We start from the raw sequence: 23,995 nt of genomic DNA on the forward strand, positions 1-23,995 counted from the left end.
CCTCGGCCCCTTCGGCTGACCGGGGCTCCTAATGCGCTGACCGGGGCTCCTGATGGACTGTCCGAGCTAGTGATACCTTAGGGCAGGCGGCTGGGGCGGGCACGTTAGGGGAGCGGGTGAGGCTCTGGGGGCGCGGCGCCTTTAAGGCCCGCGTCAGGCCGAGCGAGCGAGCGCAGGGGCCGGGCGGCGGGGCGGGGCCTCGGCGGGGCTGCCGCGCTGCTTCACCTGCAGTTCCGAGCGCGCGGAACAGAGGCGCGGGCGGCTGCGAGGCCGGCGGACGCACCGGCCCGAGGGAGCGCGCCGCCCGCCGGACTTGGCCTCGCTCCTGGAGCCGGGCGGCGGTCGCGGCGGCGCAGCCTGGCCGGAGGCGCCGGGCCCGCTCGAGCGGCGGCGGCGGCGATCAGTGCAGCGCGATCCGGACGGCTGCGGGGAGCGGGCTCCGGGCGCCGGGCATCGGGCGGGCGCCGGGGCGCGGCGCGGCGGGGAAGATGACCGCGGGCTTGGGCGTGCTCCTCGTGCTGCTCTCGCTTTCCGGCGCGCTCCGGGTAAGTTGCCGCGTCCCGTCCCGGCCGCCCGGAAGCCCAGGCAGCGCGGGGCCACTCCCGGAGCCGGCAGGGCTCGCACTCGCCCGGCGGGGCTCTCCCGGGCTTCCTTGGCCCGCACCGGGCGCCCCTGCCGCGCGCACCGCTGCATCCAGCCGGCTCCCGCGCTCCGCGAAGCCGCCTGCGGTCGGCAGGAGCGCGGAGCCGCGGGTGCAGCGGGGAGCGGCGGTGCTGAGCGAGGTGGGAGTATCGGTGAGCGGGAGACGCAGAGAGCTCTGCCCGAATCGGGACCCGCCGGGCATCCCTCCGCCACCCCAGGTCCGCTGCCGCTGCCCCGGAGCTCGGCTCGCCGACGCTGGGGCAGGCTGCCCGCTGGCGGAGCCGGCGCGCCCTCCATCGCTGGCTCGCCGCGCTCCTCCAGAGTTGGCGAGCCCAGCCCGGGCCGGGACTGCGGACGAGGGGGGCTGGCGGAGCCGGCCGGACATCAGGGTGCTGAGGACACCCGGTCTGGCCGCCCCTGCTGGGGACTGGGTGCTCGAGACGCGCCGCCGCCCCCGTCCTCGTCCTCTGACTGCTGGCAGGGACTATCGATGCGGGTGGGCAACGGATGTGGACCACGGGGCACCCTCGCCCCGGACTCCCGGCCGCGCCGGCCGCAGCCAGTGTCCGGCGGGGCCCTCGCCGCTCGGAGCGGGGTCGAGGAGCCAGGGGCCAGGCAGGAGCAGGGTAAGGTGTACCGGGAGCGCGGTCCCCGCGCCCGCCTTCCCCCTGCGGAGCCCGCGATCTCTGTCCCCAGCCCAGCTCCGCGTCCGCTGGGTGCAGGGCCGAGGGGGCGCCGCTCGGGGAAGGCAGCGGGGCCGCGAGAGTTGCAGGAACCCCCTCTCGTGGCCGATCGGCCTCGCTGCTCCTCCCGGGCCGCGCTGTTGTAACCTCGGAAATAAACAAGTGCCCGAGGCCGGAGGCCCGCTCCGAGGTTCCGGGCGCTCGGGTACACTCGACCCATGCTCGCTCGGGCGGGTGGAAACTTTCCTGGGCGAGTTAGCTTCCCCCCATCCCCGCTCCCCGCTTTCGGTCCTATTTGGAGCTCGCTGGCCAGGCATGGGGCCGCAGTTTGGAGCTTTACGCGAGCTGCTCTTCCTTCCCTCGGTGATTTTCCGTGGGGGCGCCGGGTCCAGGCCCGCGTCAGGGTGCCTGGAGCTCCGGGTCGGGGCGGCCTCCGGAGCCAAGGACTGGCGGGCGGCTGCGCGCCGAGCTGGTGGAGGCGGGCGGCGGGGAGGTGCGTTCCGCTTGGCGGCCCCGCGAAGGCGCGACTGTGGGGTGGGTGCGGGCTGCGCCCCTGCTCCTCGCGCTCCAGGGAGCCGACGCTGTGGCGCTCCTTCTGGCGCAGGGCTGGCTTCCCCGTTGCACACGCAGTCTCTGCCTCCATTCGCCATCCCTACGGCTGACCTCGCTGCCACTCCCCGCAGCCTGGGAGGGGCCCTTATCCCACCCTGCCTTCCACCCAGGATTCTGGACCCTGGGCAGGATACCCCAGAGTGCTGGGGTGGGGGGACAGGACAAGAGGACACCCACCGTTTTACTGTCAGCTCTTTTAGCCTGGTTAGCCTGGTTAGTTACGGGAGCTCTTTAGCCTGGTTAGTCTGGAGATGGGGGCTCCAAGAGTAAACAAGCCTCCAGGAAGTGGAGGGAGAGGACTGTATGGTAGAAACCTCCCCCATCTCCCTGCAGCCTCCCTGAGAGCCAAACTCAGAGCTGAGTCTCTGAGCATCTGCTTTCACCCCTGCTGCTCTCCCTCCTCTGCGGCACCACAGGGAAGAGACAGCCTGCTCCACCTCACCCAAAGCCTGAGCACTGGGGTGGGAGGGGACATGGCCCTGGCAGAGGCCTGCTCCCTTGGCCTCCCCTCCTCCACGTCTTCATTGGCTAACTCCTGGCTCTTTTGCCTCCCTATGATGGACAGTCCTCAGACCTTCCCGTCTGCCACGTGCTGGTGAGGCTCCATCAGGCCCTCCGCCCTGCCATCCACCAACTTGGCCTCTCTGTTGTATGCCCCTGTCTCCGGTTAACATGGTGACCACAGGGGCAGACCCTGGATTATATCTGAGTGGAGACTCTGGTGGACCAAGGCTTGGCATAATGGAGCCCTTGAACACAGCAGGCCCTACTAAACTTGGGTTGGATGCAGTTTCTATGAACCTGTGTTTTTTGTAACCTCACTTATTTCCATTCTCAGGCCCACAATGGGGATCTTACAGCCAGGGAGACCTGCAAGGCTGGATTCTCTGAAGAAGATTACACAGCATTAGTCTCCCAGAATATTCTGGAAGGAGAGAAGGTCCTCAAAGGTAAGGCGGATATGGGAATGAATTCACATACCGCACTCTGGACTAGGGCGACATTGCCACCTGCAGAACAAGAGGCAGGACTGGCTTTGAGCCAGGCTCTATGCGAAGCGAAGGTGGAGAGGTCAGTGGATGTGCAGATCAGTCGACCTAAATGGCCTTTTGCATCACAGGTGAATGATTCAGAGTCCCTGTCATTTTTGAGTGAGGTGAATCATTTCCTGGGCAACAAATTGGAATTCAGATATAGTGTCACCCAAATAATGTGCAGAGAGAGACTTTCTTACCAAGTATTTTTGTGTATGAAATTCTGGATTCTTAAATTATCCCTGCTTTGCAATGCATGATAAAGCAGACGATGTTGTTGAGGATGCGGTAAATAAGCCCACAGACGTTCTGTTCACAGACGTGGCATGCGTTCTCATTACTGTCCCACTGACAACACGGAAACACACATGCAGAAGGGAGCTGCCAGTTAGCTTCATTGTCACTGCAGGGCGATACCCACACTTGTGACGGGGAAGGCAGCTTCTGAACTCCAGTGACAATAGATCCTCCTGCATAGCGATCTGCTTCCCTCTCAAGACAAGCTAGTTAAACTTTTTATTCACATGGGAGGGGAAATAAATCAGTTCTTTCTTCCTTGAGGTTTTAAAGTGGCACAGCAAATACCTCAACCCTGTGCCTCCCCTCCCTACATCAGTTTCCCAGAAACAGATTTCATCCGGTTTCAAAGTGGTGGAGGGAATGAACTTTAGCAGAAGCATCAAAGCTGAGTTTCAGTATCCATGGCTAAACCACACTCAGGCTGATGACTTTGTCCCCAGTTTTCCGTTTCAGGGAATACAGTTTCTGCCCACCCCCACCCCCCAGAACTGACAGCAGATCCTTTGTTGGGAGGGACTCTCATGGAGTGGGGGAATTCTTCAGAACCTCTCTGTGGGGACAGCTCGTTGACTTACAGGGTGTGCCTGGTTATATGAATCAGGATCTTATTTTGCACTCAGTCCAACTTTGCTAACTTATTTGTTGTCATCTGAGTTGACTGTCAAAATAGGGGATGTGATACTATTGCTTCTTTCATTGATTATCAAACAACAAAAACAAAACAAACAAACAAAAAAAACCCCAGCCTCTTGGCTGTGGGCCTAGAAGCAGGATGGGTATGCTGTAGGAGTGGGCGTCTATGGGAAGAGTTTTCAAGAGATGCTCTGTTAATTGCATGGTGCGTGTCATTTTAGAATGTGTGGACCGCCTTTCAGGATCTGTGGGTTTATGAGAATCCCTATGTATGCAAGGAGAAGCCCAGAAGATTCTCCCACACGTGCATTTACTGCAGGCAAAACAGAAGCAGTTCACTGTGGTCCAGCTGTTTGCATGTCCAGAGGCTGGCATACTTGCCACCTCCCCCATACGGAGCTAACCTTGATAAGATCCTGCAGTATCAGTTTTACTCAGGAATGTAAGAAAAATTGCCTCTGTCTCTGTAACAGCAGGTGCTACCACCTGCCATGGAAGAGAATGACATATTCTCATGCTTTTCATAATGAAATGTGAGATTTCCAGGTAGCATCATCCCTCTTTCCTGGTGGACTGCGCAGGTCCAGGCTGACTTGACCCTCTGCCCTTGGCTCCTATGGTAGGGAAGCCTTAGTTGCTTGCTGGATGCTGGCCTGCCCCATATGCCCCAGGAGTCCATCATGGTAGGTGAACATGAACCAGCTCATGGGCTTTGTGGATACACAACTCATAGTCCAAGCACTTACGCCTGAGATGAGTGACCCAACCCAACCCTGGTTGGGGGAAAATCACAGAGCATCTCCTTCATTTGCGAGTGCTACCTCCTCTCTGTGCTCAGGGACAGAGAGGTTTTATATCTTGGAAATAATTTTACACACGTGAAGACAAAAGCTATCACTGCATACACTCGAGCTAGGGCAGATAAAAATTTATTTACATAGAAAACTTTGCAAACGATGAGACCACAGTGAAGATGTATGTGTCGAAAATAAGTGGCACAATATTTCTGTTATCCTGGTAGAAATCATGCTAAACAGATAATGACTACTTGTAATTGAGTTATTCCAATGGAGAGAGCTTAACCTTAATTTGACAAGTGAAGCTTCACGATGTCACCATTTTATTCTAAATGCACCGTAAGCTGTTAACAACTGCCTCGAGGCTCCTTCTCTTTGCCCCAGTCAGCTCACCAGCAGCCCTGAACATCCACATTCCAGAAGGAGAGATTTGTTACACAGTAATTAACTTGTTTATGATAAATGGATGGAAGAAATGTCGTGGCATTTTGTTTTATGTCTAAATGAAAAGCATTTGCATTTGAAAAATTTCATGCTAATTAGGCTTAAAATAGTTTTCCCCAATAGGGTAGCAAATACTATGGAATTGAGAACCTTTTGAATGGTGGGCTGAGCGCTCCATGTGGCACATGGGCATCTGTTTAGCTGCTGTGTAATTCCTGTATCCACTCCGTCTCATGATTCCGGTCCATGCCTTCTCTTTCGAGCACTCAGGTGCCACTGCAAACACTCTTACTCTGTAGATTCGTCTCCAGGATTGTTCACTGATGGCCATGATCATGGGTGCATGGTCATGTCTAAAATAGGATTGTTAAGCCCTTTTCCTTTGGCTTCAAGCAAGTGTTCTCCACGCCATAGTTTAGCATGGGGTAGAAGCTAAGCCGGTGTCTTTTTCTCAGCTTTGTTAATAATGAATGGTCAGCCGGGCTCAAGGCTGCAGCTGATGCGCTGACCTGCATCGCTCTCTCGTGGCAGGCAGAGTTCTGCAAAAACCCAGACCCCCTTCAAAGCAAAATCCCCCAAGGATGGGAGAGTAAGGGGTGGCTTAGTGGGAACCCAGCACATGTGGGTCATATCTCTCTTTGCTCCTGGAGAAGAGGGTCGCGTGTGAGTGAAAATGCTGTCTGCTGGGTCGGAGGAGGGGGATCTGAAAATTATCCCATGAATTCAGATAATACAGAAAGAAGAGCTTTGTTTCTGGTGACTTCATTTAATGCGACTGCCTCAGAAAAGCCTTCCTTCTCCCATATACGGGTCAGTTCATGACCATCTTGTGCCTTTAACCATACTCTGCTTCCTTATTAGAGAATGTATATTATCTGAATTTATATTTTCTCTCTTACTTAAATTGTAAGGCTCATGAGGGCAGCAATCCTGTCACTCTGGTTTAATATTTAGAATGTTCTGAGCCAACATTAGGATAAAACCCAATTAACAATCTTGAATGGAGGTTAGTTTTTCTCACATAACCATGAATAGATAGGTAGTCAAGGGATGATCAGATCAATAGCACCAATCTCATGCCTAATGTTTATTCTTATCATCCTACCATCTTCGTAATAGTTTGTCAGTATGTTGTCTCATCATTGCAAACCGGTTGCTGTGGCTCCGGGCATTGCATTTGAGTTTGTAGCAAGCAAGAAAAAGGAAGGAGCAGTAGCACTATCTGCATCTCTTCCCTGTATAAGGAAAGTACACACTTTCTCAAAACCCTTGCAGAAGTTCTCACTGGGGACAACTAGGTCATAGGCCACTCTGTGTGGAAAGAGGTAGGGAGGCTGGAAGCAGAGAACTGCGTGGTCTGACTTAGACCTATTATGCCCATCATCTGGTAGATGAGTCAGTTGCTACCTGGGACATAATTGAGAGTCTTAGGAAGAAAGAAAGGAGAAATGTGTGCTGAGGAGGCAAGTGTCAGTGTCTGCCACGTGAGGTTTCTCTGGCCTCCCTGCACCTTCCCTGAAGCAGAGTGACGAGTAATGCATTGTCAAATGATTGGTTCATTTGAGTACCAAGGCACACAGAGGGAGGTATGGTGGAGAAGGGACCAGATGCATGCAGGAGTCTGGAATGGGTATATAAGAACTTGCCATGATGTAACTAATGTGGCCAGATGTACCGCTATCTTATCTTCACAAGTATGTTGGAAATAGCCTCTGTATCCTCCTCTGTGAAGATGGATAACTCTTGCAGTGTGGAAGGCATCACAAGATGTGTGGACCAGATGCTGAGCATATCTGACTGGGTACCCATCACCCAGTGCCATGCCTACATTGTGGGGCAGTGGGTGTGCAACCAGCATTGTCAAATGAAGTCATGAATGAGCCAGAAAACGCTGACACTGCGATATTTCTGAGTCCCCTTCATCAACTCAAGACAAGCAGGAGCTGCTCTGAATGTTTAAGTAAATGGCACAAATGACAAACCAACTACATGTGCTGAGCATCACTGGGCACTGCACGGTGCCTGTCCGATTCTCTCCCTCTTCCTCACTAACAAAACCTCTTCTCTCCTCGTCCATTTGGCCCACACTGTGACCTGTTTAAAATACTTACGCCTCCAGTAAACTCTTAAACCAAAGAGGCAATCTGGCGTTTCTCTGGTCAGCAGACTCTACCTATATTGTTCTGTTAGATGAGATATATGAGAAAGCTGGTTTTTTTCTTGATGAAGAGGAACAGACCTCACTGGCCATACCTTCTGCCTTTTGCCCTTACCTTTCCCTCCTGCCTGGAATATGGACATAATGTCTAGAGCAGAGCAGCCATCTTGTGACTGTGAGGATGGTGGACTAGGAACCGGATCTCAGGTGGCATCCCTGAACAACTGCTGACCTCTGGACTCATTGTGCCCTGAGAGATGAGAAATGAGTGTGATGCCACAGTTGAGTTTCTTGTGGCATGCAGCCAAATGCAGGCCCTGCCTTGGGGAGAACAAAAGAGCCAGGCCTGCTAGCAAGGGCCTGCCTTTCACTCTGGATGCTCATAGCTTGCTTTACACTCTGCCTTGAGCCTCTCCTCTTTCTGTGTTCCTTGGTTCTTATCCTTACTCCTGCTCTAGTGGCCCTTCGTTCCTTTGTAAGTTAGTATCCAGACCCAACACAGTGGATTGCAGAGGGCATGTCTGGGCACTCGGTAAATATTTAACAGTTAAAGTCAAGAATCACAACATCAAACTCTCTCTTCGGCCAGGATATGACTGAACCATTAAATATATTAAGCTAGGGCTGTCTGTCCGATCCGCCTATCACAGAATGCGAACTCTCTCCTGATTCTTTAGCCACTGTCTTTCAGGAAGCCAGCAGATTATGCCCTGGGAATCTTGGTCTCAAACAAAGATGTCGAGAGACTGGAGGTGAAACAGGACCGAACCCCAGTGGCTGGCCTCCCCTGGCTTGTGGCCAGGCCATTCCTTGCTCTTGAAGCCAGAGAATGCTTCTCTGAGCACCCAGCCCTCACTGCCTTCTGTCAGCAATGCCTCCGGGGCCCCTGAGAATGACTTCCAGAGCCCGTGGTGGAGATGTCTTTGGGGCCGGCCTTGCCTTTTCAAGGGCCCAGTTGTTGGGGTTTCTCAGCAGCCTTTCCCTGCTGTGATTCTGCCTAGTCGCAGAGTTAAGGGATTTAGAAAGGGAAGTTTAGAAAGTGGCTTTTGTCAAATAAGAGGAAAGACCTGCACAGTGATAAAGCGTGGAAAGTCCGCTTTATGCACTGCCCGCAGGCCAGGGCTCGTGCAGATGGAGGGCCCTGATATCCATGCTTAAAACCAGGAGGCCAAGGTCTGCGGCCCCCTGCCCATGGCTGCCACACCGCGTGCAGGCCTAGCTCTGCTTCCATTGCTCCCCCTGCAGCCAGGAGGGAGGTGTCCGTGCCTACCCCTCTCACCCCACCCTCTCGCCCCTGCCCCTCTCCTATCACCCCCCCCTTAAATAAAAATCTTCATTGCAGAGGTGCCCACACCGGTCAGACGTGAGGATGATTGCCTCAGCCACACTGCAGTTTAAAGATTAAGAGTTTTGCATTTCAGAATATGTGTTTTAATGGAGTCTTAAGATGAGGGAATGTGAACCTTTATGTAATTATAATCCTGAGTCCCAGCTGGATCTGTGACTGGGTGACTCTGCATATGTCTTGTGGAATTCTCACAAAAGCCTGTCGGGGAGGTAGAGGTATTCCCATTGTATGGATCAGAAATCGAAAATCGGAGGTTCTCAAAGGCCTGCAACTTGTCTGACTTCCCTCTTTGTCCAGACCCACGCCCTCTCTCAGCTCATTTCCATCTCCCTCTGATGTGAATGGGTTGGTTTCTGGAGCATTTGAGTTACAGGCAGATGAGAGAACACCCCAGATGTTCCGGGCACCGTCGTAAAATCAGGGATTATCAGGCATTCAGACGTGCTAATTGTTTCTCATCTTGGACGTCTGGAACAGAAGCCTGGTGCACTCAGAAGTGCTTGATCCCGGTTGCTGATGTGTGAGGGTCCATCTGAAGTGGGTCCAAACTCGGTGGACACCTTGGGTTTGCACAGCTGGCCCTGGGATTAGAAGAGCCAGGGTTCTGCAATGCCAGCAGGAGTTTTTTATTCCAGGCATGTAGCAAACAGTCCCTGAGCTGCACCGTCATTTGGCTTCCAGACTCTGCCCACGTCCAGGACACAGCAGAGGGCCACAAGGAGCCAGGAGCTGAGCTGAGGCTCAGGACTGGCTTCATAAACCACTCTTGCTGCTTCTTGGAGCCTGGGAGACATGGATGGGCCTCCTGAGAAGAACTGAGGACTCTGGCCTGAAGGAGCTGTCCACCTGCCCCAGCTGATCTGCCCACACCATCTCCTGGGGGTTGTGCCCTCCATCTGCAGTGGTCCTTTTTGCCTAGGTCTGGGGTCCTGGGTGTTCGCAGGGGCCTCCAATTCCAGGTTCCTCCCTCCCTACTTACCTTTTTCTTTCTTTCCTTCTCTTCTTTGGAGCATGGTTAAGTAGATGCCAGAACTAACACAAACTGCGAGCAAACAAGGAAACCAGCATTCATCTTTTCAGAGAATGTTTCTGTTATTCTGACTGTCTGAAGGAGCAGTTCTTACTCTGAGTTAATTCCACTATACAAAATAACCATAAGCTGCGTGACTTTCTTTCCATCAAGGCTGGTAAATTTCTCCCCAGTGTGCTCTTGTAAAACCTCTTGGCACTTCCTTTTTCTTTTCATCTTCAGAGGGAGCTGTGCTATATTGTAAGATGGGCTGGTAACGAGATGGTAACGAGTCTGCTTTTTATTTAAAGACGGGATTTTGGTAACTTATTGCCCAGATTCTAGGCTGCCCTCTCCTGGTGGCTTCCAGTCCTGTCTTAGTCCACCCACCCGTTTTTAAACAAAAGAGAACAAAACAGAACAAAAACCTACTTCTCTTTGACTAGTTTATGCTACCAAAGGCCCTTTCCCTTCCAGCCTCCATCAGGGCTGACGCTTATTGAGGACTTACCCTATGCTGATGTGGATTCATATTTCATACCATAGAGACACCTATGGGCTCCGCGAGAGGCCACACCCCAGATCACCAGGTCTGTCTGGTCCACATGAATTTCCACTCCCATGTTGCCTTCCGCAGGGAGAAATTTGCTTAGTTTGTGGATTGTAATCGTTTCTTGCTACTGCTGCTAAGTCACTTCAGTCGTGTCCGACTCTGTGCGACCCCACAGACAGCAGCCCACCAGGCTGCTCCGTCCCTGGGATTCTCCAGGCAAGAACACTGAAGTGGGTTGCCATTTCCTTCTCCAATGCATGAAAGGGAAAAGTGAAAGTGAAGTCGCTCAGTTGTGTTCAACTCTTAGCGACCCCATGGGTTGCAGCCTACCAGGCTCCTCCATCCATGGGATTTTCCAGGCAAGAGTACTGGAGTGGGGTGTCATTGCCTTCTCCAGTAATTGTTTCTTAGTGTGGTGCAAAAACGCAGCAGCTTAGAAGACACAAATTTATCAGCTTGCTCTTCTGGACATGAGACTCCAACACAGGTCCCCTGGACTAACATCCAGTGTGGGCAGGCTGTATCCCCCTGGAAGCTCCGAGGAGGGGGCCGGGGAGGAATCCATTTCCTGCCTTTTCAGCTTGCAGAGGCCCCCTTGCTTTCCCTGGCTCATGGCCCTCCTCGTCCATACCAGCACCTGGCCAGCACGGACACCCGGACAGCTCCCCACACCTCTTCCTCACCCATCACCTTTCCTGACAACTGCATCTTCTGCTTACAAGGCCCTTGAGACAACCTTGCCCCCCGCCCCCCAGATAGTCCAGCATCACCTCCCATCTCAGGTGCTGAACTTGACCGCAACTGCAGAGGCCCTTTTGCTGTGAAACTGACAAACTCGCAGGTCTTTGTTCTGAGGACCTGCTGAGTCTCCGGCATCGCGCATATTCTTCACTAAGCTCCTGTGGGCCCTCGGTCATTCTCAGGGAGTAAACTGGAGCCCAGAGTGATTCAGTGACCCAGCAGAAGTCCTGGGTTAGGGAGGCTGTTTGCACACAAAGCTGCAGCCCTGAGCCCTGGCCTACGTGGCCTTCCTCCCATCCTGCCTTGTCCAGAAGCTCCTGCCTGCGATACCCAATACCCGTGTCTGTAACTAGGACCCTGGCTGGCAGCTTCTTCCTGGGTTCTGAGATGGAGACTGGCCACTTCGGAGACCGAAAGGGGAAACGGTGACTGCAGAGCCCGCAGCAGCTTCCGATCTGGTGCTTTCACTGCGCCTCGTTCGGCTTCAGTGTGTTTTCTCGCTGACAGCGCGTGGGGATTTAGGAAGGATTAAGGTAAGCCTTTAGTGACAGATAAATACATGCAGGGCGGGAGATGGCCACCGCCTGCCTTGCCAACAGGAAGAGGGTCCCCCTGGACGTGGGAGCTCACCTGCCCAGGGAAAGACTTCAGGAGAAGCTGCAGGCTCTCCTGGCCTGGGACAGGTGTGCTTTCCATTTGGAACAGTTTAGTTCCAGCTCCCAGGATGGGCGTACAGACCCCATGTCTGTCCAGGAAGGAGACCTCTGTCTCTGGTCTTTGAGCCAGATGGAAAAGCTCACAGAGCAGACCATGTTCCCCCTTCAGGTGTGTGCACCCAAACTTGTGCGGCTGACTTGGAGAAACGAAGGAGTCTCATTGGGTTTTGCTGCCCAGATGTGAGTTTGAACACTGTCGATCTGCCTGAAACAACAAACACAATTTGATCTGCCTGGAAAGCTGAGAGGGTCCCTTGGTGTGTACTTGTGCTAAGCCAGGGACAGGAGCGGGTGGGGAGTGCAAGCCGAGCCAAGCAACAGGGTAGGGGGTGTTCCTGGGAGAGGAGTGAAAGTCATAGGGGGAGCAGAGCGGGGCATCCTTCTCTGGGCCTCTTGTTTCCTGACCTGCAGTGAGGCAGGATGTCCAAGTGTAGTCTAGGAACTGTCTGCCTGGGTGACATGGTTAAACCCTGCAGGCTCCTGGGTCCCCTCTCACACCTACTGCAGCTGCTTGGACAGTGGCACAAAAGATACACCAGCCCAGACCTGTGACCGTGACCGTGTTTGGAGAGAGGGTCTTTGCAGGTTCAACTAAATTAGGGCTATCAAGATGGGATCACCCTGGCTTCTCCCGGGCCCCACATCAATAACAGGTGTCTTTTTAAGAGACAGAAGAGGAGATGTAGACACTGGGGAGAAGCCACGTGACGAAGGAGGCAGAGGGATGTGGCCACAAGCCAAGGATACCTGGGAGACCAGAAGAGGGAAGAGGTAGGACAGACCCTCCCCTAGAGCCTGTGGACGGGGTATAGCCCTGAAACCTGAATTTCAGACGTCTGGCCTCAAGAGAATAAGATTATTATTATTATTATTATTTTAAGTCTGTGGCCACTTGTTCTAGCAGCCCCAGGGAACTCACACATGCTAAGTCACTTCATTTATATCCAACTCTTTGCGACCCAACGAACCCCAGGTCTGACTCTTTGCAACCCCCTGGAGTGGGTTTGTCTCACCCTCCTCCAGGGGATCTGCCTGACCCAGGGATCAAACCCACGTCTCTTATGTCTCCTGCATTGACAGGCAGGTTCTTTATACCACTGTCACCACCTTGGAGGCACTGAATCAGAAATCCTGGGGCTGTGGCCTGGGATTCTGCCTGCTTAATTCATCTCCCAGGAAGTTGATGTTCCTTAAAGCCCGAGGGCTTCCGGTTTTGAGGATTTTTAGCTTCCGAATTCCAGTGGTTAGCATCCCTCAAGGGAAAGTGTGTTTTCCATGAGGATGTCTGCCGGCAGGTAACCTGCGTCTTACAGTGCTCTGGTCAGCGATGGGAAGGATGCTGTGGTTCCCGTCTCCCCAGAACAGTAAATGGGGCACTTCAATACAGAAATGTAGGCTCTCATGTTACGAAGCCTGACACAGAACAGTTTCATTGAAATTGAAATGTATGTGAACATTTGTTCTCCCATTATCTTTCCTGGTCAAATGGAATCTTAACAAGGATTATAGCTCAGATAATATCTCATAGATACATTGTAAATATTTCGTTAATCTGAAGGTCCACGTTTGGGAGTGGATTGTTTAACTGCCACTGCTGTGATGTGGAGGCACCCGAGAAGGAGCGGGCATGCTCTGGCAGGAAGGCATTTATAGAACATGCCTCTTCTCTCCCCAAAACTGCTTTACTCTGCAAATGCAAAAAGGCATTATTTCTGGCTCCCAGCATCTCGTTTCTGTGTTTCAAGCAGCCACGTTTTCGCTGCCTGGCCTCTGAGCTCTCCTGCAAGGTGAGCAGGTTTTCCCCAGGAAGCAGAGGAAGGCAACTGCTCAGCTCAGGTTCTAGGGCACGCCTCCCCCCAGGGGTCCCCTGCACGCCACCCCCCGCCTGCTCCCTCCCCTGGCCCTGGACCTCTGTGGCTATGTTGCAAGTGGACTCCTGCAGGACTGGCATTAGACTTTTGCAAACCACCCTGCCTGCTGGGTCTGTGTTGAGGGGGAGGCCTGGGTACCCCAGGGGGCTCCTGGTGTTACTGGAAGTGAGTGGCTGCGGCCATCCTGTCTTTCTGGGTTGGGATGCACAACCAACCCAAAGGCCGGTGACTAGCATGGAAATGTCCCTGGCCCTTCCAGAGCTTGACCACTGCCACTGAGCACCAGGATTCTCAGTCCCCTGCACTGTTTCAGTTGGCCCCTTGGGTGGCACAGGACATGAGAACCTCAGGACGGCCGGAGCAGAGTGGGAGGGGCCCTCAGGTTGGAACATTCTGGATCAGCTGTGTGGTTGCTTTCTCCTGATGCTCGGTCTGTTTGTACTGCTCTGGTTATCAGTTCAGTTCAGTCACTCAGTCGTGTCCGACTCTCCGCGACCCCATGAATCACAGCATGCCAGGCCTCCCTGTCCATCACCAACTCCCGGAGTACACTCAAACTCATGTCCACAGAGTTGGTGATGCCATCCAGCCATCTCATTCTCTGTCGTCCCCTTCTCCTCCCGCCCCCAACCTTTCCCAGCATCAGAGTTTTTTCCAGTGAGTCAACTCGTCGCATGAGGTGGCCAAAGTATTGCAGTTTCAGCTTTAGCATCAGTCCCTCCAATGAACACCCAAGATTGATCTCCTTTAGAATGGACTGGTTGGATCTCCTTGCAGTATAAGGGACTCTCAAGAGTCTTCTCCAACACCACAGTTCAAAAGCATCGATTCTTCGGTGATCAGGTTATGGAAGGTGTAAATGGGGTGAACTGCCTCATACAGCCCCTGCAGTGAGCTCCAGGCTCCCATGGGTGCCCCATCCCATGCCTGCATCTGGCCCCATTTGAGGAGCTGGTCAGACAGTTGTTCTGTTTTCCAGTCTGTGGGTCAAACCTTCATCTGGCACTGTACCCGGCATCTTGCTGGTGCCAACAACCACCCTCTAAGGTTGGCATATGGTTAACCTTCTTTGATGAAGCAGGGGACGCTGATGGAAGATGGAGGATGACATAGGGACACCTGTTTAATGGGGTAGTCTGCCTCCTGAGGCCCTCCCTTGCTGCATCCTGTTCATCACCTCGGCCCTAATTTCCCCCCCAGGGAGACCCTGCACCTTGGGGTCTGAAAGCTTCAGGAGTGCAGGGCCAAAGTCCCCATCATCAGCTCTGTGGCACTAGATATGTGCCATGAACCTCTGAGGCTTCATCCCTAGGGGAAGAAGACAGTTCACTGCCCAGGCTGGTCTTGGGGGCCCAGTGGTATGGACATGTGGCTTTTGGGAAGACAAGTCTGGCCAGTGGAAAGCGACCCACTACCAGCCTGCGCTCTGGTCACTGGTCTTATTAGCAGATAACCCAGACTGTCCTCTCCCTGGGCCCTTCCCCCGAGGTGTGATGAGCTGGCCTTTCCAGGAGTGATTTTTCCATTAGACAGCAGCTTGATTAGATATTCTTTATGATTTTCTTTGGGGACTTTTTCCCTTCTTGACCTTTATATTCTTATGTGTGGCCAGAGACCTTTCCGCAAAAGACATGTTTTTAGAATTAATAAATAAATGATGGAGAGGCTTATTTAAAGCTTCATAGGCTCGTGGGGGAGGGAGGCCGCCCATGGACATAATTTCACTACCATCGTTTATTAATAGGATTGGGTATGATTGGATTATGTCTTACCACGTTTAATAATGTGGTGTGATGAGCTGCTGGAGTCATTGGGCAATGAGTGTCCGAAGGTAGCCGTCACCATGCTGCAAGGCTCCTTACTGTTTAAAGCTTTATTTTCATCTTATCTTATTCTTTCCCACCTTCCCTCAGATACAAAGAAGGGATTACACCACTTGTCGTGTGTAGTTCTTACTAGTTTAAGATAAAAATTGAAGACCAGCAAAGGGTTGAAGGCGATAAAATTGTGATCAGAAGTCCACAAAATTATAGAATTGTTTTCTTAAGAACAGAGAGGCTTCACAATTACTTTTTTTTTTTTTAAGAAATTGGACCCCTTAAGGATTTATCTGTGGAGAAGTGTAAGATATACTTCCATGTGAGGGAAAAAATACGTTACATGCTTGAAAGGTTAATGACTGGTAAACGTCAATTTTCTACCATCCTGGCCAAAAAAAATAGCTTGTAAGACATAAGATGTCATGCCACCAAAATCGCAGCGGCCTCTGAAATGCACTTGGAAGCCTGGGATCCCGTGGGAGTGCTGAGGGCAGGGGGACAGGCTGAACGTCAGGTGCCTCTCCCTCTTACTGAGCCGCCTCACTTCTGCAAAAGGAGAGAGTCTCACAACTGGTGGGAATGTTTCTCCAGGGTATTTTTGGTTTAAACACTTAACAAATGCTCTGGATCCCTAGTCCTGGAAACTGCAGGTGCTTGACAGCAGGTCTGTCCCCCTTGATAAACCTGTATTTGTGGGTCTGTGATATGGACGTCCTGGGAATTTGCATTTGAAATACTATAAGCATGTTGTTGTTCAGTCGCTCAGTCGTGCCCGACTCTTTGTGACTCCATGGACTGTAGCACGCCAGACTCCTCTGCCTGTCACCATCTCCCCAAGTTTGCTCAAACTCATGTCCACTGAGTCGGTGCTGCCATCCATCTCATCCTCTATCACCCTCTTCTCCTCCTGCCTTCAATCTTTACCAGCATCAGGGTCTTCTCCAATGAGTCAGTTCTTCGAATCAGCGTCAGCATCAGTCCTTCCAATGAGTATTCAGAGTTGATTTCCTCTAGGATTGACTGGTTTGATCTCCTTGCAATTCAAGGGATTCTCAAGAGTCTTTTCCCCACTATAGTTCAAAATCATAAATTCTTAAATTCTTAGGTGCTCAGCCTTCTTTATGGTCCAACTGTCACATCTGTACATGACAACTGGAAAAACCATAGTTTTGACTGTACGGACCTTTTTCAGCAAAGTGATGTGATTTTAAATATGACAACATCGATGGGACTTCCCTGTGGTCCAATGACTAAAACTGCACTCCCGATGCAGAGGGGCCCAGGTTCAATCCCTGGTCAGGGAACTAGATCCCACCTGCCTCAGCTAAAGATCCCACATGCTGCAGTAAAGACCTGGAACAGATAAATGAATAAATAGTTAAAAAATAAAATACTTTTCTCCTGTAACATTTTGAAAAAAAAATTAAAAATACAATGACTGTGACAGGCTTGTGTTGCAGCCCCTGGGTTTAGAATGCGGTTGTTTCCACATTTTGGAATTGCAGCACACAGAGATTCTGGAACTTTCTAGAGTTTCACAGGGACAGAGGGAGGGATGGGAGGGGAAACCCTCTGAATTGTGCCCCTGCACTTCTCTCCGGGTGTTCTGTGCTGTGTCTGGTAGGCAGGTTTGCTAGGGCCTATCAGATGCCCTGCAGTTAGAGAAAACAAGTAAGGAACCATCCCTTGTGTGCTAATTTCCCAGTGTCCTCTGGGTCCAGCATCTTCTGCTGGATTAAATGCAGCCCTTGATAAGGATTCGCCTTCGTCCTAAGCAAGGGAAGACTGCCCTCATGTCCAGCCTGGCTGACTCAGCACAAGGGAGGGGCCAAGGGCTGCCTTTCTGATTTCTCTGCAAGCAGGATTGAGTTCCCCCACGGGCTGGCGGGAAGCCATAGGCCTGCTCCAGCATCTTACATTCTGAGACTCCAGCCTAGAGGGTCATGTGTCTGTGTTTAAATCCTGAGAATCCTCTGTGCTCACCTGACACAGCATCGGTAGTGCTCACCTGTCAGCCTCACGCGATGGGAGAGGTCGCCTGAACCTAAAATAGGAATTTGATTTTCCAGCACCATCAGCCTGGAGGTTGTGCCTTTCCACAAGATGGTTCCGTCATGGCATGAGGGAGTCTTGGTTTTTTGCCTTTTCTCGATTGAAAGATGAAATTGAAGGCTGGCAGATCTCGCCTTGATGTGTCCAGGTTTGGTTTAGAAGCAGGTGGGGGTTTGGGAGGCTGTGTTTAAATCAGGCAGCTGACTGGGGACAGGGATGGGAAGGGGTGCCAGGCAGAAGGAAAGGGACCAGAAGAGAAGGGACCTGGGAGTGGACTTGAGGACTTGGGGCCTTCCTTCTTCAGTTAAAATTGTGTCCTGAGTGGTCTTTCCTCTCCACACAAAACAGACACCAAGAAGAGAGCTCTTTTCAAGCTGGGCCTCTGTCCCCAGCTGGCACTGAGGACTGTAGAAGTGCTCCATTGTTGGGTTCTAAGAGGCTTCTGGAAAGATAGTATTCTGTGCCATGCAGAGACAAAGTCCCCCAGTTGGTCTGAGGTTGCAGCTTCAAGGAGGCACTAATTAGTCACTTCCTCCAGCCCCAGGGGAGCAGAGGGGCTGCTCCCTAAATAAGGAGGCTGCAGCTCCCCGCTCTAGCTACTTCTGTCTGTTCCATTGCTCAGTCGTGTCCGACGCTATGCGACCCTGTGGACTGTAGCCTACCAGGCTTCTCCGTCCATGGGATTCTCCAGGCAAGAATACTGGAGTGGGTTACCGTTTCCTTCTCCAGGGGATCTTCCCGACGCAGGGATCAAACCCGGGTCTCCCGCATTGGAGGCAGACGCTTTAACCTCTGAGCCACCAGGGAAGCTACTTCTCTCAGTGGGCAGAAATGGCATTGTTTTCTCACTTTGAAAGGTGGTGGTTCTATCAGGAAGGCATCTCTCCTGCAGTTATCTAAGCATTGTCTTACTGCATTTCTCTCTCATCAGTTCTGAAATCTTATTTCCTTCTTGCTTAAATGTCGCACATGCAGGTGGACACTTCTGTGGCTGGGAAGGAGCATTGTGGGTGAGGGTACTGTTTTTCCCGGAAGTTCCCGGTCTCTCTCCTGGATGGTGGATGCTGACGGAGAGACCATGGGTGACTCCAGACACTTGCCCGTGTTTATTTCTGAAGGGCCCTGAGTTCTGAGTGTCAGCCAGCAGCCGAGGAGGCAAACGCTTATCTGTTTCTTTCCTACCATGTTGTGCTGTAAATCTCAACTCGCCGTCTCCCAGTGGAATGGCCCCTGGTGTGACTATAGCCTCTCCCTGGGAAGTTATTTGATTTTTGATGTAAGGAAAAGGATTAATGCAGTTGGGTTTTGATAAGGCTGGCCATCTAGTGTGGCACAGACTTGCTTGTCCCGGCCATATCGCTGACAGCCGGATGGTTATGCAGGAGCACTGCAGAGCCATGATATGGGCGTGCGGAGATAATTGTAGTTTTGCTATTTAAAAAATAAGTCTAGTGCTTTACAATGTTACAGTGATAACCTGTTTAGGAAAACTCACAGTGCTGGGCTCTTGGCACAGAAAAACCTCTTCTAGCAGTTTGACTTGGATCCTATTAATCTATTTTTATTTTCCCAAGCATAAATTAAAGTCTCATTGCTGATTGAACTCATAAGTTTAGTTCAGTCCAGTTGCTCAGTAGTGTCCAACTCTTTCTGACCCCAGGGACTGCAGCACACCAGGCCTCCCTGTCCATCACCAACTTCTGGAGCTTACTCAAACTCATATCCATTGAGTCAGTGATGCCATCCAACCAATCTCATCCTCGGTTGTGCCCTTCTCCTACCTTCAATCTTTCCCAGCATTAGGGTCTTCTCCAGTGAGTCAGTGCTTTGCATCAGGTGGCCAAAGTATTGAGTTTCAGCTTCAGCATCAGTCCTTCCAATGAATATTCAGGACTGATTTCCTTTAGGATTGACTGGTTTGGTCTCCTTGTGGTCCAAGGGACTCTCAAGAGTCTTCTCCAACACCACAGTTCAAAAGCATCAATTCTTCGGTGCTCAGCTTTCTTAATGGTCCAACTCTCACATCCATACATGACCACTGGAAAAGCCATAGCTTTGACTAGACAGACCTTTGTCAGCAAGGTAATGTGTCTGCTTTTTCATATCATGTCTAGGTTGGCCATAGCTTTTCTTCCAAGGAGCAAGTGTCTTTTCATTTCATGGCTGCAGTCACCATCTGCAGTGATTTTGACCAGAGAAAATAAAGTCTGTTACTGTTTCCACTGTTTCCCCATCTATTTGCCATGAAGTGATGGGACCGAATGCCATGATCTTAGTTTTTTGAATATTGAGTTTTAAACCAGCTTTTTCACTCTCCTCTTTAACTTTCATCAAGAGGCTCTTTACTTCCTCTTCACTTTTTGCCATAAGGGTGGTGTCATCTGCATATTTGAGGTTATTGATATTTCTCCCTAAAATATTGATTCCAGCTTGTACTTCATCCAGTCCAGCATTTTGCATGATGTACTCTGCACATAAGTTAAATAAGCAAGGTGAAAATATAACAGCCTTGATGTATTCCTTTCCCAGTTTGGAACCAGTGCATCGTTCCATGTCTAGTTCTAACCTGTTGCTTCTTGACCTGTATACAGATTTCTCAGGAGGCTGGTAAGGTGGTCTGGTGTTCCCACCTCTTTCAGAATTTTCCAGTTTTTTGTGATCCATGTAGTCAAAGGCTTTAGCATCGTCAGTGAAACAGAAGTAGATGTTTTTCTGGAATTCTCTTGTTTTTTCTATGATCCAACAGATGTTGCATTTGATCTCTGGTTCCTCTGCCTTTTCTAAATTCAGCTGAATGTCTAGAAGTCCTCGGTTCATGTACTGTTGAAGCCTAGCTTCGAGAATTTTGAGCATTACTTTGCTAGCATGTAAGGTGAGTGCAATTGTGCAATGGTTTGAACATTCTTTGGCATTGCCTTTCTTTGGGATTGGAATGAAAACTGACCTTTTCCAGTCCTATAGCCACTGCTGCTGCTGCTACTGCTGCTGCTGCTAAGTCACTTCAGTCGTGTCCAACTCTGTGTGACCCCATAAACAGAAGCCCACCAGGCTCCCCCGTCCCTGGGATTCTCCAGGCAAGAACACTGGAGTGGGTTGCCATTTCCTTCTCCAATGTGTGAAAGTGAAGTCGCTCAGTCGTGCCTGACCCTTAGCGACCCCACAGACTGCAGCCTACCAGGCTCCTCCATGCAGCACTTTAATAGCATTATCTTTTAGGATCTGAAATAGCTCAGCTGGAACTCCAAGGATAAATTAAAGTCTCGTTGCTGATTGAACTCATAAACTAGTGTCGACTTAAAAAATAGTCACATCCTAAAAGTTGAGAGTTATGTTTTATTCCACGTAAATTTTTAGGACTTAAGCCCAGGAGACAGTATATCAAGTGACCCTGAGAGAACACCTCCTAGGAGAGGGAAGGGTCAGGTTATATAGAAATTTTGCAATAAAGAGCAGGTAGTCTGAACATCAAAGGACTATTGTTAATTAAAGAAAACCAGACATCCCAAGTTAAGGAATTTAGTGCTTTTATGTGTATGGGAAGATATAAGAATCTGGGCTGAATGAAATCATTCCTTTCATGTGAATCTCAGCTATCTGGGGCCAGTGTCCTTTGTTTTTCACATCCTGAGTTGCTCGGTGCTCACGGTAGGGAGTGGCTACAGCCCCGTGGCAGCCACATCACCCAGATTTTCTTCTCCTTCCTGGGTGCCCTTAGGGCTCAGAAGTTCACATTTGGAGGCCTGGAGTCGCAGATGACTGAGACATCCTTGTTTATTGATAAGGCAGGAAATGCTCCATTTCTCACTGGAATGAAGACCAGGAGTGCATATCTCCAGTTTTGAACTAAATATCATTCCATAGATTTTGTATCTGTAATGGGTTTATACTTTCGCCTTTAAATGATCTGAAGAGTTGACAGATGCGCTTGGTTAGATGGGTAAATACCTTGATCTGTGGGGTGATCTTGCAGAGTACATCATGAGGAACACTGGGCTGGAAGAAGCACAAGCTGGAATCAAGATTGCTGGGAGAAATATCAATAATCTCAGATATGCAGATGACACTACCCTTATGGCAGAAAGTGAAGAGGAACTCAAAAGCTTCTTGATGAAAGTGAAAGAGGAGAGTGAAAAGGTTGGCTTGAAGCTCAACATTCAGAAAACAAAGATCATGGCATCTGGTCCCATCACTTCATGGGAAATAGATGGAAAAACAGTGGAAACAGTGTCAGACTTTATTTTTTGGGCTCCAAAATCACTGCAGATGCTGATTGCAGCCATGAAATTAAAAGACACTTACTCCTTGGAAGGAAAGTTATGACCAACCTTGATAATATATTAAAAAGCAGAGACATTCCTTTGCCAACAAAGGTCCGTCTAGTCAAGGCTCTGGTTTTTCCCATGGTCATGTATGGATGTGAGAGTTGGACTGTGAAGAAAGCTGATCGCCGAAGAATTGATGCTTTTGAACTGTGGTGCTGGAGAAGACTCTTGAGAGTCCCTTGTACCGCAAGGAGATCCAACCAGTCCATTCTAAGGGAGATCAATCCTGGGTGTTCATCGGAAGGTCTGATGCTAAAGCTGAAGCTGCAATACCTTGGCCACCTCATGCGATGAGATGACTCACTGGAAAAGACTCTGATGCTGGGAAAGGTTGGGGGCGGGAGGAGAAGGGGACGACCGAGAATGAGATGTCTGGATGGCATCACCGACTCTGTGGACATGAGTTTGAGTGAGCTCCGGAGTTGGTGATGGACAGGGAGGCCTGGCGTGCTGTGATTCATGGGGTTGCGGAGAGTCAGACATGACTGAGCGACTGAACTGAACTGAACTGAATGGGGTGATCTTGATCCAGGTGCCAATTCAGTGTTGTACCTGGGGTTTGTGGGGAGAGAGGATTAGCAGCCACAGTGGAGCAGTAGAGCAGCATGACCCCATGCTTCTGCCATTTTCCTGTCCTCACCAGGAAAGTGACACACCTGTGCCCATGCTCCCGATGCTCTTGTGCTCAGTTCAGATGTTTTGATGATGATGGACGATGGAACTGCTAATCTATCACAGGGGCTCTAAGAAGGCCGCAGGATCAGGGGACCAGCGAGGTGCACACTTGTCACTATCACATCGTGTTGTTCGTTTGCCATTGCTGGTAGGGATCCACTTCATGAACCCTGTGGGCCTCTGGATTCCTAGATTTCAAAGTGACTGTAGCCGTCCTTGACCCATTATCAAGGGATCCTAGAGAGTCTTGGGCCCTCCATGCCGTGCTCCCCATGGCTCTTCCCTTCTCCCCCACATGCCCACCTTGCCAGGCACCAGCATTGACTCACCTGCCCACATAGCACAACCCTGCCATCCCTTCCTTCCCTGCTCCATCCCTTTGTCCTGGCTGCCTCCCTCCTCGTCTTGCCCCTGCATCTAGGGGAATTTTCCAGGGCCTCCTGATCCAAATGTCATCTCTCCACTGGGCTCTCTTTGGCTGTCATCTCCCTCCCCTTCTGCCTGAGCTGAGTGAAATTAATTCCTTCCGCCTCCCTTGTCTCACAGTTTTGTTAAAATGTGCAATGACATAATAATGTTTATCATCTTCTCCTCCATGGCTGCCCCAATTGTGGTCTTCCTCTGAGTGTGTTTTCCGGGTAACAGAGAAGTGAGGGGAGGGTGTGTGTTGGGGGCTGGAGAAAGAAGAAGTTGGCCCAGCACACACCCAGGGAGGGATCTTTGCAAGAGGAAGGAGATAACTCTGCCCACCTCTTGGAGGAGGCAGAGGCTGGAGCTGACAAGCAAGGAAATATGAAAGCAAGATAATTAGAGAAGGAGGGGCATAAAATGGAAAAGCCAAAGTATTTTTCATTTTGCACCTCGATGTTAGGGCTCACTCAGTTTATTTATTAAGTCGTTATCAAAGTAAAGTGAGACAAGTGGGTCTCAGTCTAATGAAATTGCCCCTCTGTGGGCCGTGTGAGCTTCAGGTATCCTGAGCATAATTGGATAACAATGACAATTATTGCACCGGGAGTTTTAGTGCTGGCTAGCCTTTCCCTTTGTGCTTTTTCTGCACAGCGGCTCACAGGCCTTTTGATGAAGCCAGGGCAGGGCTGACCACTCCAGCTGCAGCCCCCACTGGGAACTGCACACTGGGTGCCCGTCAGGCCCACAGACCTTCACATTTCAGCTCCTGGCACTCTTCTCCGTGTTGGAACCTGGGTGAAAAGCCCCTCTTGCTGTCATCTGGTGGACTACTGAGTGGGCTGTTCTGCTGGTCTGGGAACCTGCAAGGTTGGAGGTTCCTCATCTTGGGGTCAGGGTGCCAAGGATGCCCACCAAAGACTTCTGCTTTGTTTTTAAAATTATTTGACCTGTGCCCCATCCCTACATCTCCATCCCTCCCAGGTAGGCCTGTATCATTGCAGTGCTGAGAAGGGGGCACCTCTGTAAAATTGCATTGAACTGTGCCCCCTCCCTGCCCCTTCCACCCCTCCCAGATAGGCCTCTCTGACAGTATCTTACCCTGTTGAGAAGGGGGCATCTCTGTAAAATTGTATTGACCTGAGGGGATCGAGCTTCGAGGAGCTTGTGTGCTTAA

The 23,995-nt window shown here is 51.1% G+C and overlaps 1 protein-coding gene across 1 annotated transcript in view; it reads left to right on the plus strand.

Moving 5' to 3' along the window:
* The first annotated feature begins 264 nt into the window (after positions 1-264).
* Positions 265-23,995, plus strand: part of CDH4 (cadherin 4) — a 484,021-nt gene continuing 460,290 nt past the window's right edge. Inside the window, exons 1-2 of the mRNA XM_055433932.2 lie at positions 265-545; positions 2,776-2,887. Of these exons, the coding sequence (XP_055289907.2) occupies positions 489-545; positions 2,776-2,887 (169 nt within the window). The 5' untranslated portion in view covers positions 265-488. The remainder of the gene's footprint in view (positions 546-2,775; positions 2,888-23,995) is intronic.

Source organism: Moschus berezovskii, chromosome 15 (assembly GCF_049115385.1).
Source record: "Moschus berezovskii isolate FMDL1 chromosome 15, NW_MosBer_1.0, whole genome shotgun sequence".
Lineage (NCBI taxonomy): Eukaryota > Metazoa > Chordata > Mammalia > Artiodactyla > Moschidae > Moschus > Moschus berezovskii.